This window comes from Macrotis lagotis, chromosome X (assembly GCF_037893015.1).
Source record: "Macrotis lagotis isolate mMagLag1 chromosome X, bilby.v1.9.chrom.fasta, whole genome shotgun sequence".
Classification (NCBI taxonomy): Eukaryota; Metazoa; Chordata; class Mammalia; order Peramelemorphia; family Peramelidae; genus Macrotis; species Macrotis lagotis.
In genome coordinates this window covers 668,993,599-669,005,258 of record NC_133666.1, presented here as the reverse complement: position 1 = coordinate 669,005,258, position 11,660 = coordinate 668,993,599, and the positions used below count along the sequence as shown (strand labels likewise).

Below are 11,660 nucleotides of genomic sequence, written 5' to 3'. Positions count from 1 at the left end.
TTTATTACAATGTTCATGTTGAAAATAGGGCCATTGAGAGAGGCTGAAAATTCTTCCCAGAATCCACAAGTAAAGCAAGCATGAGATCGTCCAAAAACAACTGTTGATAGTGAAATCAAAGATATCAGTCTGCGGGAGAGATTTGCAACATGTTTTATTCCAGCAGGAAACTATTTGCGCGCAATCAAGACAAATGTACGCGTTTTTAATAAAGGTCCTAAGTCAGACGGTGCACCTGGGAAAAGGCTTTTAGATTCATCTTCTCAAACTCGGCATCCGCGGACAGGTGCCGGTTGTCTTTATTCTCCCCGTGCAAACTGCCCCCCGAGACACGGGCCTTTCTCTAACCAGGATCTAGAAAGTCATCCATGCGGACGCAAACCAAGGAAGGCCGTTGTGGTCAGGGGCCGGTGACCCGACGGCCGGGGGGCCGGTGTTGCGTGTGAGGGGCCCCGGGGGGCTTTGTGCAGACTGGAAGAAGGCCGAGGGTGGGCCCGGGGACCCCGTCGGGGCGGCCGGCCGGGCCCGTGTGTTCCGGGGCCGCGGCGCGCGGCCCGGCGGCCCGGATCTCGCAGCCCCGCGCTCTCGCGAGAAGCCGGCTCGCCCTGGCGCCGCGGCGGAGGCCAGAAGGCGGTTTGTGAGTGCCGAGCTGGGCAGGTAGAGGGCTCCCGGGCGGGGGCGCGGCCGCTTGGGGCCAGGCCCTGCCACCCGGCGCCGCGCTGCGCCGGGCCGGCCGATGGGGCTTCCCGCCTGAGCCTCGGCCGCTGCCCCGTTCTCCGGAGGCGGGCGGGAAGCGGCGAGCGGCGGCCACCTATGAACCCGACGCCACTGCCCCGCATGGTAGGTGCCCGGCCCGGCGCCCCGCCGCCCGCCGAGGCCCTCCGGGAGGCGCCGCGCCGGCCCGCGCTGCCCCCCCCGTGCCCCTGCCAGCTGCCCAGCCCCCGTCTCCGCGGCCTTCGTGGCCGGGCGCTCCGCTTCAGGAGGCGCTGCCTTCCCCGGCCATTAACGGGCGCCCGTGGTTTCGTGCCCCCCAGCCAAGCGCCCCGCCACCCGGGACAGTCCGCGCCCACGGTGCCCAGCAGCCCTTCCCGGGCTCGAGATCGGGCGCATCCCACTCCCACCGCCTCGGACTCCGCGTGTGAGGGGGCTTCCCCTGGCACCTGGATGGGGGAACTGCCCGCGGGGGAGCCCCCTCCCCCCGGCAGACGGGCAGGCCGGCCACCAGGGGCCCCGGAGAGTCGGGGCCGGATGACCGCTGCCCGCCCTCCTCCCTCTCTTCTGCACCCGCCTCCCCGTCATTGTGATTTTTCTCTCCCCCCATTCTGCTTATGTTGCAACGCTTCATACAGGGAAGATGGTGCGAAAGATGCGGATTCAGGCCCTGCTTCTGAGTGTTATTCACTTTTCATGATTGTGAGAGGTTGGTTGGCCTCGGGCCTGAGGATGCTCCAGCTCTGCCAGGGGTCCCTCCCCTCCTCCAGCCCCCCGGCTTCCCCCAGCATGTGCCTAAGGAATGCCTCCTGATGCGGTTTCTCAGCTCCCCCTCCTCTCTGGGCTCCTGTGCCCTGCTGTTCCCCTTCTCCCATTATAGCGCTTCTCTTTTTGTTCCCTCTATCCTCGCTAGGTTTTCCATTTGTCCTTTCCATTCTAGCTTCTTAACTTTCTCATTCTTCTCGTCCTCCTCTCTCTCCTCTGTCATTCCTCTCCTCTATTCTCCCTTCTTTTTTAAATTAATTCAGCATGAAGCATCTAATAACAGAGTCTAAAGGTGACAAAGTACTTTCATCTATGCATTTGAGCATTGAATGATAGATATCCTCATTTTAGAAACTGCCACAAAGAAGTGAATGGTTTTTTAATGGTCACATGATTGGCCAATGTCAGAGGTAGAATTTGCTGGAACTTTTCTATTCTACAAGATGCTGAGTTCTGGGGATATTGTTCAGTTGTGAACCCTATGGACCATGCTGTCCATGAGATCCTGGAGTGGTTTGCCATTTCCTTCTCCAGTGCATGGAGGCAAACAGAGGGGAGGCCACTTGCCCAAGTAGTTCAGCTGGTCTGAGACTGGATTTGAATTCAGGTCCAGTGCCTTGAGTTATCTTAGTCACTTCCTGATAGGGAAACTCTTCTAGAAAAGTTCATTTGGTTGTCACTATTAATATAATTAACGTAATTTCCTAAGAAAGGCCTTAGCTAGGTGTCCTTAGAGTCTCCTTGAATTCAAATCTGTCCTCAGATATTTAGTAACTGGGTAACTGTACAAGTCACTTTACCCTGTTTGCCTCATCTGTAAAATGAACTGGAGAAGGAAATGGCAAACCACTTCAGTATCTTTGCCCAAAATAACCAAACAGACTCAGAACATTCAATGTTGCCTTTTGAACAATTCTTTTGAAATAAGAGTAATAGCCATTTAATTAATATAAGTATAATATGGTCCTTGGATGTGCCTCATTTTTAAAATTAAGCTTAGTTTTATGGTAAATAGATTTTTAAACCTGAAAACAATGGATCAAAACTTGTTAGAACAAAGACCTTCAATCACTAAATTTTTTACAAAGAGCTTCTATGTTCATGTACTGGGGACAGTTACAAGATTGAAGCATTTCTGCCCCTGGAGGAGTAACAGACTTTGGGGGCCACAATATATACAAATCTAGGCATGCCCCAAATAAATACAAAAGAGAGAAACAGTGAGGAGAGATGCCTTCCATTCAGGGGGCTGTCCAGTTCAGAGGCCTCTCTCTGGTGGTATTTTTAAAAATCACACTGGTCAGCCTTAGTCCTGGGGAGGCTGAGCCTGGCAGCTGTCTTGAACTCGAGTTCTAAATAGAAGATTAGCTAAGCTAATTGGATATTTTTGCTAATCCAGCATCTGAGCCCTCAGGAAGTGAGGCACCAGGTTGGCCAAGGCGGTGCAGACTGGCTGAGCGGGTCACAGCCCCACCAATTAGAGTAGGTCCTGGTCATGCATGGCATAGCCTCCTCATATTCATCTTAATTGCAGTGGAGAAACCATGTGTTAAAAATAGTTAATTAAAAAACAAACAAATCAACACCTGAAATTTTCAAGGCAGTGTTCTTCTATATCCTAGAAATAATGCTTAAGCAGCTTACAATCTAATAAAGAGAATGTGACATGTACACAAATAACTTTAAGGCAAGGTAGAATGTGTTAAGGACAAAGAATAAGTAAAGATAAAGGGCTCAAAGGAAATATGAGGTAAGAAAAATCATACTTTGGTGGAATATCTTGTTATGATAATGTTTTGGTCAAACATAGGAACCAAGAAACATAGGCAGGTTTCTAGGGAGGGTTGGCACCTTGAAGAGAGCCATTTTAGTGGGAAGAGAGGAGGAACCTTGGAGCCTAGTGAGTGATGGTTAACTGAGGGACTGACTAGAGGGCCAATTGGACTCAAGGGTGGGCCTGAGGAGAACTGCAAAGACTGCATCAGTGCTATGTGAAGGAATGTCTGTGCTACACAGTTTTCTCTAGGCCTCTATGGATTCTTTTTTTTTTTTTTTTTTGTAAGGTAGTGGGGTTAAGTGGCTTGCCCAAGGCCACACAGCTAGGTAATTGTCTGAGGTCGGATTTGAACTCAGGTACTCCTGACTCCAGGGTTGGTGCTCTATCCACTGCACCACCTAGCTGCCCCTCCTCAATGCACTCTTACAAATTATTGAAGACCCTACAGAACTTTTGTTTATGTATCTATAGACATGCTATATCTATCGATATTTTACCTTATTAGAAATTGAAATAGATAAAATGTTAAAAATAGTTATTTCTTTAAAATAACAATAGTAAACCCATTATATGTTAACATAGAGAGCACTTTTGTGAAAATTTACTGTTTTCCAAATCACAAAATTAGTGCAAAAAATGGCATTCTTTAATGTTCAGCTTAATAGAAGACTAGTAGATTCTCCTGCCCTGTGTTCTATCTTATGATGTTTTAGTTGAAGTTTATGAATGAATCTGGCTTTAGATATGTAGTTGGAAGAGAGAGGAATATTTTAAATGGTTTTGACCTTATATCCCCTGAAACAGTCTAAGGGACCCCACTTTAAAGAGAGCTACTTTAGGTACTAGGGTCTCAGGTACCTTCATAGACCCACAAAAAGCTCTACATAATAGGGAGCAACCAAAGGTTTTTGAGCAGACATGGCAACTGGGAAAAGGATCCGAGAAGAGAATAGAAGCCTGGAAGTCCAGTTAGAAAGCTTGTCCAGTAGTTCTGGCAAGAGGTGGGATGGGGCTCTGAAGTGGAAAGAGAAATGAGGGAGATGGTAGAAGTTTTATCAGCCAGTTGGATATTGGGAGTAAGGGAAAGATACATGACAGAGGTTTCAAGCCTATAGGGGAAGCTAAAAGACAGTAGTGGTGTCAACAGAACTTGAGCAAAAGAGAAGACCTAGTGGAGAAAGGTGAGGAGTTTGTTGGTGGTGGGGGGGTGTTGAATTCATGGTAGTATAATCCAATTAAAATGTCCAATGGGTGACTGGACATTAAGGGCTGGAGCTCAGGCCAGGGTTGGATTGGGGGTGGGTTTTGGAGGTAGCATCACAGGGATGGTCACTGAAGCAGAGGGAGGGAAAAGAGCAAGTGAATGAAGGAGTGAATGAATGCGCTCTTAAGCATTTCCCCTAAGGCATTTTGCTGAGCTCTAGGACTACAAATACAGGCTCAGCAGACAGCCCCTGCCCTCTGATGGCAAGAGTGACAGGAGAGGATGGTCTGAGCCCTGCACCCTGGCAGGACCCAAGCTGGAGACCCGAGGCCTGAAGGAGAGGCCAACTCAGACCCATGGCATGGGAAGCCAGGAGAGCCAGAAGAGAGGCAAGGGTCAGAGCCTTCCAAGGCAACCCTTCACTGAAGATGGTCTTTTGTTTGACCCTCACTCTCTGCCCAGTAAGACCTGGTCTTCACTGTGCATTTGTGCTCTCTGTTCCTCCAGCCCCGGCCTGGTGCAGAGAGGGCTCTTCATAAGGACTTAGTAACGGGTGCTGGAAGGATTGCTCTCTTTAGTTTACAGATGAAGAAACTTGGGAAACTGTCAAAGCTCAGGGTCTTGGTTAGAGTCATGGGGCCAGGAAAGAGCCGAGGTAGGATCTGAATCCAGGTTTTCTTTCACCTACTTCTTTCTTGGCTCAAAGTCTGGCCCTTCACTCACTGTTGTGCTGCTTCCCAAGGCAGAATTGTTTCCCTTTGACAGACTTCAAATTCATTGTCCTTCCCATTGAGCAAATAGGATCAATTAGTCTTTGATATGACTTACTCTCAAAGCTTAATGTGAATTGGTACAAAGAGAGATAGAAGTTGGGTATATAGCAAAGACAAAAAAAAAATCCAAATTTTTCTGGGATAGACTTAATTGTTGTTCAATTGCATCTGACTCTTGGGACCTCTTTTGGGGTTTTTCTTGGCAAAGGTACTGAAGTAGTTTGCCATTTCTTCTCCAGCTCATTTTGCAGATGAGGAAACTGAGGTAAACAGGTTAAATGAATTGCCCAGGGTCACACAGTTAATAAGTGTCGGAAGTTGGACTTGAACTGGGGAAGATAAATCTTCCTGACTCTTTATCCACTACACCATCTAACTGCCCTGTTAGCATTCTAGAAAAATACAAAACAAAACAAACAGGATTTGCAGAGAGTAGAATGTTAGACTTTGGAGTCAGAGCATCTGAATTCAAATTTTACCTCAGATACTTATTAATTATGTGATCCTGGGCAAGTCATTATCAGAAAGAAAGATCATAGCAGCAGTCTTATACTACCTGTCAACTCTGAAAAATAAAAAAAATAAAATACCTCACAGAGGTTGTAAGCAAAAAGCCTTTTTTCCATTGGAGGAGGGACACTTGACCTGTGCCAGGGTTTCCTCAGCACTTAAAGTCAACAGCAACAAAGAGGCGAATCCATCAAAGGGCTTCATGACCAGAAGGTGACTCCTGTGAGTGCTCACCTGAGTTCTGGGCCCACCTGGTCTGGGGGGCATCAGTACTGTGATTTAGCTGTGGCTGAGTTCAACCAAAGTGTGAGCCCCAAGGCTTGTTATGCCAGCCTCAGTCACAGCTTGCTTGCTGGGCCTTAGTTCCTGAATATGGGTGATGCCTAATAGTAAAAAGAGAGGAGTGAAACAAAAGGGTAGTCCCCCTTTTTAAGGGACATCCCTTAACAACTCTGTCTGCCTCAGTTTTCTCATCTATAAAATGGAACTAATAAGATCACCTACTTCTGAGGGATATCATGAGGATCAGTTGAGATACTATTTGAAAAGTACTTTGCAAACTTTAGGGCCATATATAAATGCTATCTATTAATATTGTTGATGTGGGTTGTATAGGTAGAATGTCAAAAAAGGCAGATTTTATGATACCGCTCATCTTTGGGGACATAGTTTTAATATGTTTGCTATATAGCTCTTTGTGCTCTTTGCTAAACCTTCAAGAAAATTACATTCGGTGAATTCATTTAACTTTGAATTACTTAATTACCTGCAATCTGACCAGTCTCTCATTTTGAAAAATGTTAGCTCAGTATCTTTTTGAATAGCTTTTTAGTTGTGGGATGCTAAAAAAAATTTTCTTTACATAGAACATCATCTATTCAGACATTGAGGCTCACACAGTTGAGAAACAACGGAAAGAACTGCAACTGTTAATTGGGGAACTAAGAGATCGGGACCGAGAGCTCAGTGAGATGGTTCTGGCACATCAAAGACAGCTTCTAGCATGGGAAGATGATCGGCAGAAAGTGTTGACCTTGGAGGAAAGATGCTGCAAGTTAGAAAGTAAGTACTATTCTCCTCCCCGCCCCCACCAAGCATCTGCACCACTTTCTTCCTGTACTGAATAGAAAAATACAAAGCTTAGAAGAGACCCCATTCTAAGCCCCCATTGGAGCAAACAGACTCCTGATGAAGGGAGAAGGTCTAAGCATAGATCCCTGTGGCACAAATGAAGAGGGGAAGTGTGAATCAAATGCTGGGGGAGGTCTGTGGAGATTTAGGATGACTTTTCTGAAAAGGGGACCCTTATATTAGGTATTAGGGAATTAGCCCAAGAAGCATCATGGCATAGTGGTTAGAGAGCTGGTAGCCTTAGACTCACTATGCCACAGATGAGTTGCATTCACAGCTTCCTCATCCTCTCCTCGGAGCACCCTTTGCTAATGAACTCTCAGACCCAGACTATATCCCTTTTCTACAAAAGAAGAAGTAGGAATTCAGTTAATGGGAGGAAGAAGAGAGGGGAAAACCTACAAGCCTAGACCACATGGAAAGTAAAAACCCAGAACTGGTAAAGTGGGAAGCACATCTAAGGCATGAGGAGGTTGGCATGTGGAGCAGCACCTAATGGGGGGGGGGGCTGGGGGAGAAAGCCAGGCTAATGGGGAGGACTAGGGGGGCTCAAGGAGGACCAAGAGGGCCTGATCAATCAACCAGGTCATAAGTATCTCCAGCAAAAAAATGCCATGCCCTGTGAGCTGCTCAATACTTTGCTTTGCTTCTGTTTTTTCTGCTAAAGAGAATAATTTTTGGACTGTTAAGATGGAACAAAAATGACTATTTAGGAGTGGATACCAGTGGTTACAAGAAATATGGAGTTAGCTAGCCTTGATGAATTCATCATCAGATGAATTCCATCCATATTTGGCTCAGATGCACTCCATCCCAAACAAATGTCATTATCAAGCTATTGTCAGTGGTCTTTGGTATTGCAGGATAAGGGAAAGTATGATAATGAAAGGAAAAGAATTTTGAAATTCTGTTAATGATCGGTGCATTGACCTGTCATAACCTCAGAGAACTTGAGGATGAAGCATGTCTCTCATCTGCTGGCAGGCAGGTGGGGGACAATGAATGTGGAGGGAGACAAACATTTTCAGTCATGGTTTGTTTTGCCTGAGATTTCATTACAAGGAAGAGTTAAGATAATTTTTGGAAAGTGTTTTGAAAACCATGAAGTGCTATATTAGCAAATATTTTCATATCATTGCAAGAATCATTAGAAAGTGACAGTGTTATTTAAGAAATTAGAAAAGAGTATCAATGAAATATTTTTTAATAAAAAGATAGTCAAAACAATAGCAAAAAAAGAAATGGCAATCACAAAGAGTCTTCATGGCTTTATAAAAATTATGTCATGATATATTTTTTAGTTTCATTTCCTTTTTTGACAAGTTACTAGACAAGGCGGATAAAAAGGAAGTGCTATGGTTTATCTAAGATTTTACATCTTCATATTTTAAAAATCATGAATAGCTGCAACCTAGATAATTGTACAGTTAAATGGATTTAGGCCTAGTTTAATGGCTTAGACCCAAACACTAAGTCATTAATGATTCAATGTCAATTTGAAAGAATCAGTGAAGTAATCCAGGGATCTGTGCTTGATCTTATGCTAATTAACATTTTTATTAATTACTTTAGCAAAGCCAGTGATGGCATACTCATTTGCAGTTTTCAGATGACACAAAGCTGGAAGGGGTGGCTAACAGTGGATAGCAGAATCAGGATTGAAAAAGATCTTGGCAGGCCAGAGTAAAGAGGGTGAAAGTTAATTATTGTAATTAAAGTCTTTTATTTGGATTAAAAAAATCAATTCAATAAATATATTCTGAGAAATGCATCTTTAAAAAGTATTTCATCTGAAAAAGTCTGGGCTTTTAGCAGATCACAGTATAAGCATAATACAAGTCTACTATGTGATATAGTAGGCAAGAGAGTCCAAAACTGAGTTGGGGGCGGTTCCACCATACTCTACTCTGGTCAAATAGTATTTTGTGCTGTTTGGGGAGCCACCACCATTCAGCTAGAAAGTGCCAGTTCCAAAAGAAGATTGGTTGAAGATGAGAAGACTAGGGCATACTTAAAGGGGATGTGATGACAGCTACCTTCTAGTATTTGAGAGACTTGTCTTGTGCAATAGGCCCCAGAGTCATAGATAGAAGTGGCAAGGAGAGAGAGAGATGGAGACTTCATGTAAAGAAACATTTCTCAGCAATTAGGAATATTCACAAGAGACTGTAATGGGCTTCCCAAAGGGTCAGGAACACAGATGTCATTTAATAGATGTTATTGGCTGACTGACTGGGCTCCCCTGGGAAGTATTGCGTTTACCTTCACAAGACATCTTTAAATCAAAGCTTGTTGGGTACTTCCCACAACACTCCCAGCACCATCTGAACCTGGTGAAAATATAATTGGGAAATGTTTAATACAATAACTAAAATTGCAATACAACATAGATAATGTCAACTTGTAGTTTTCTTACTCAGTTTACACCTGTAGGAATTGGTTTCTCATTGATGTGAACACTCTAGAGACAAAGGAAGTTCTTGTTAAGGTTCCAATTGGGTTTAGATAACCTTAGAAGTTTTTTTCCTACTGAGATTTTGTGATTCATATAGCATACTTGTGCTTTACTCTATCGACTGGAGAAGCACTGAATATTTTTAAGTAGAACAGTATATACATATATATATATATATATATATATATATATATATTATGAAAGAGATGGAGGAAGGGTTTGATGTTAGAAGACCTGAATTCAAAATCATTTATTTTTAACCTCTATTAAAACTGGACTGGATAGGGGCAACTAGGTGGCATAGTGGATAAAGCACTTGGAGTCAGGAGTACCTGGGTTCAAATCCGGTCTCAGACACTTAATAATTACCTAGCTGTGTGGCCTTGGGCAAGCCACTTAACCCCATTTGCCTTGCAAAAAAACAAAACAAAACTGGACTGGATTATTCCTATGGACCCTTCCAGCTCCACATTGCAAGTTTGGAGAGGATTCTGAGAAGACCAACAATCAGAATGGGGCATCATTAGACTCATGAGGAAAAGTTTCACTAGATGGTCTTAAGCTGAACTTTAAAGGATTGAATCTTCCACCTTCAGGCTTCTGGCTGGAAGGAACGTTCTCCACCTTCTTAAATTCCTGAAGCAGGGGTGACCAAGTATCTTGAAGCTTCCTCTAGAAATAGGCACATTATTAAATGTCAATAATCATGCATTTTGGAACTCTTCCAGAATATTTAAGCCAAAAGATTGTGGTAACATGGCATATCTTCATCTGTTATCTTACTGGTTTGGTGTCCAAACCTGCCAGCATCTGTTGATACTGCATCTGTTACTATGGCCATAAGAGAATGTGGTAAGGACATGGGTCACATAGAATTTTAAGATTTTACCTTGTGTTCTTATCACAACCTAATCAATTTTATCTTTAATGGTCGTCCTTCATTCTCAATGATGACCATGACATCAGGGAGGTGATGCCATGACAAGCATATAAATTGGATTTGATTGAGGGAGGGCTATGCTAAGTCACCAGCCGCTTTCTCCTCCAAAGACATCTAGGTTAGATATGAATCAGGATGCTGGGAGATGGCTCTGGATGTGAGGCAGTCAGAGTTAAGTGACTTGCCCAAGGTCATACAGCTAGTAAGTATCTGAGGCTGAATTCAAACTCCTGTACTCCTGACTCCAAGGCCCGTGCTTTATCCACTGCGTCATCTAACTGCCCATATGATTTCATCTTTAGTTTTGATTTATGTTCAACTAGTGGTTCAGTTATTAACATGCACAATGCTCAGTTGAAGTGTGTGATGCCAAGGCACCTCAGTTTTAGATGACATATGCCTTTTAATTCAAACAAGGGAAGAAGAAAATGACTGTTAAAAATGTATACTGTTGATTATTTAAACCATCCATGTGCCTTTTAAAGAAAATATGCCCTAGAGCTTGGACTCCCCTCCACTCCCCACAAGTCTGTTCCTCCTGAGTCTTGTTCATATAGAAATTCTCACTCTTATTTCTCACAGATGAACTGCATAAAAGGGGTGAAGTCATTAGAACCCTCTCCAAGAGGATTAAATCCCTAGAATCTCAACAAAATGACCACCAGGAGGTTCTTCAGTCAGCTCAGCAGCAGCTTCAGGAAATGGCTCAAAAGGCCGCCCATGCTTCTGTCATCTGTGAGGACCTTGAGGTAGGCAGGGGTCTCTGGCCACAGGAAAGGGCTCACTCAGGCCTCAGAAAGTAGAGCCTAAACGTACTGTCGACTGGATGGTTCCAAACTCAGGAGACCACAGAATAAAAGTGGAAGGTGGGCCTGGAGGAAGACCACAACTTCCCCACCTAGTTCAGCTTTGGTCCTACTGTGATTTTCTTTGGTATGACCAGACCCAAATGATCTGGGGGCACCTGAGTAAGACCCTGGTGCTACACTCAGAAGCTCTTTGTAGTTTGTTGAAAGGGAGGGAGAGAAGGAGAAGTATTTGTTCAGAACCTGCCTTGGGCCAAATGCTGTACAAATATTACTTGAGGGGCTGCAGTTCAGCAAATTGATAAGAGTTGAAAGGAAGCTTCTTTAAAAAAAAATAAGACAACCTAAAACTTGTCTTTTATTTTTCTAATGAACAAGCATTTATTTTCTCTCTCACCTTTCCCTCTCCCTCCATCTCCAAATCCCTTCTTCCCTAAGGCAGTCAGAGGTTTGGGAAAGGAGGCAGTGATTTCCAAGTCTAGCTAGAGACCCAATGATTTAGAACTTTTTTTTTGTATGACTATAGAAAGTTTCAGTTTCTTCATCTGAAAATTGCCTATTCATATCTTTTAACCATTTATCAATTGG

At 44.1% G+C, this 11,660-nt stretch overlaps 1 protein-coding gene across 3 annotated transcripts in view; it reads left to right on the top strand.

The window, feature by feature from the left end:
• The first annotated feature begins 434 nt into the window (after positions 1 to 434).
• CCDC62 (coiled-coil domain containing 62) overlaps positions 435 to 11,660 on the top strand; it is a 45,727-nt gene continuing 34,501 nt past the window's right edge. For 2 of the 3 annotated variants that reach the window (XR_012472256.1, XM_074205494.1), the window contains exons 1-3: positions 435 to 840; positions 6,607 to 6,802; positions 10,849 to 11,015. Coding sequence is in view for 2 of the 3 variants with exons in the window: in XM_074205494.1 (XP_074061595.1) it covers positions 814 to 840; positions 6,607 to 6,802; positions 10,849 to 11,015 (390 nt within the window). In the remaining variant the exon portion in view is untranslated. The remainder of the gene's footprint in view (positions 841 to 6,606; positions 6,803 to 10,848; positions 11,016 to 11,660) is intronic. The other variant, XM_074205493.1, reaches the window with a different exon arrangement.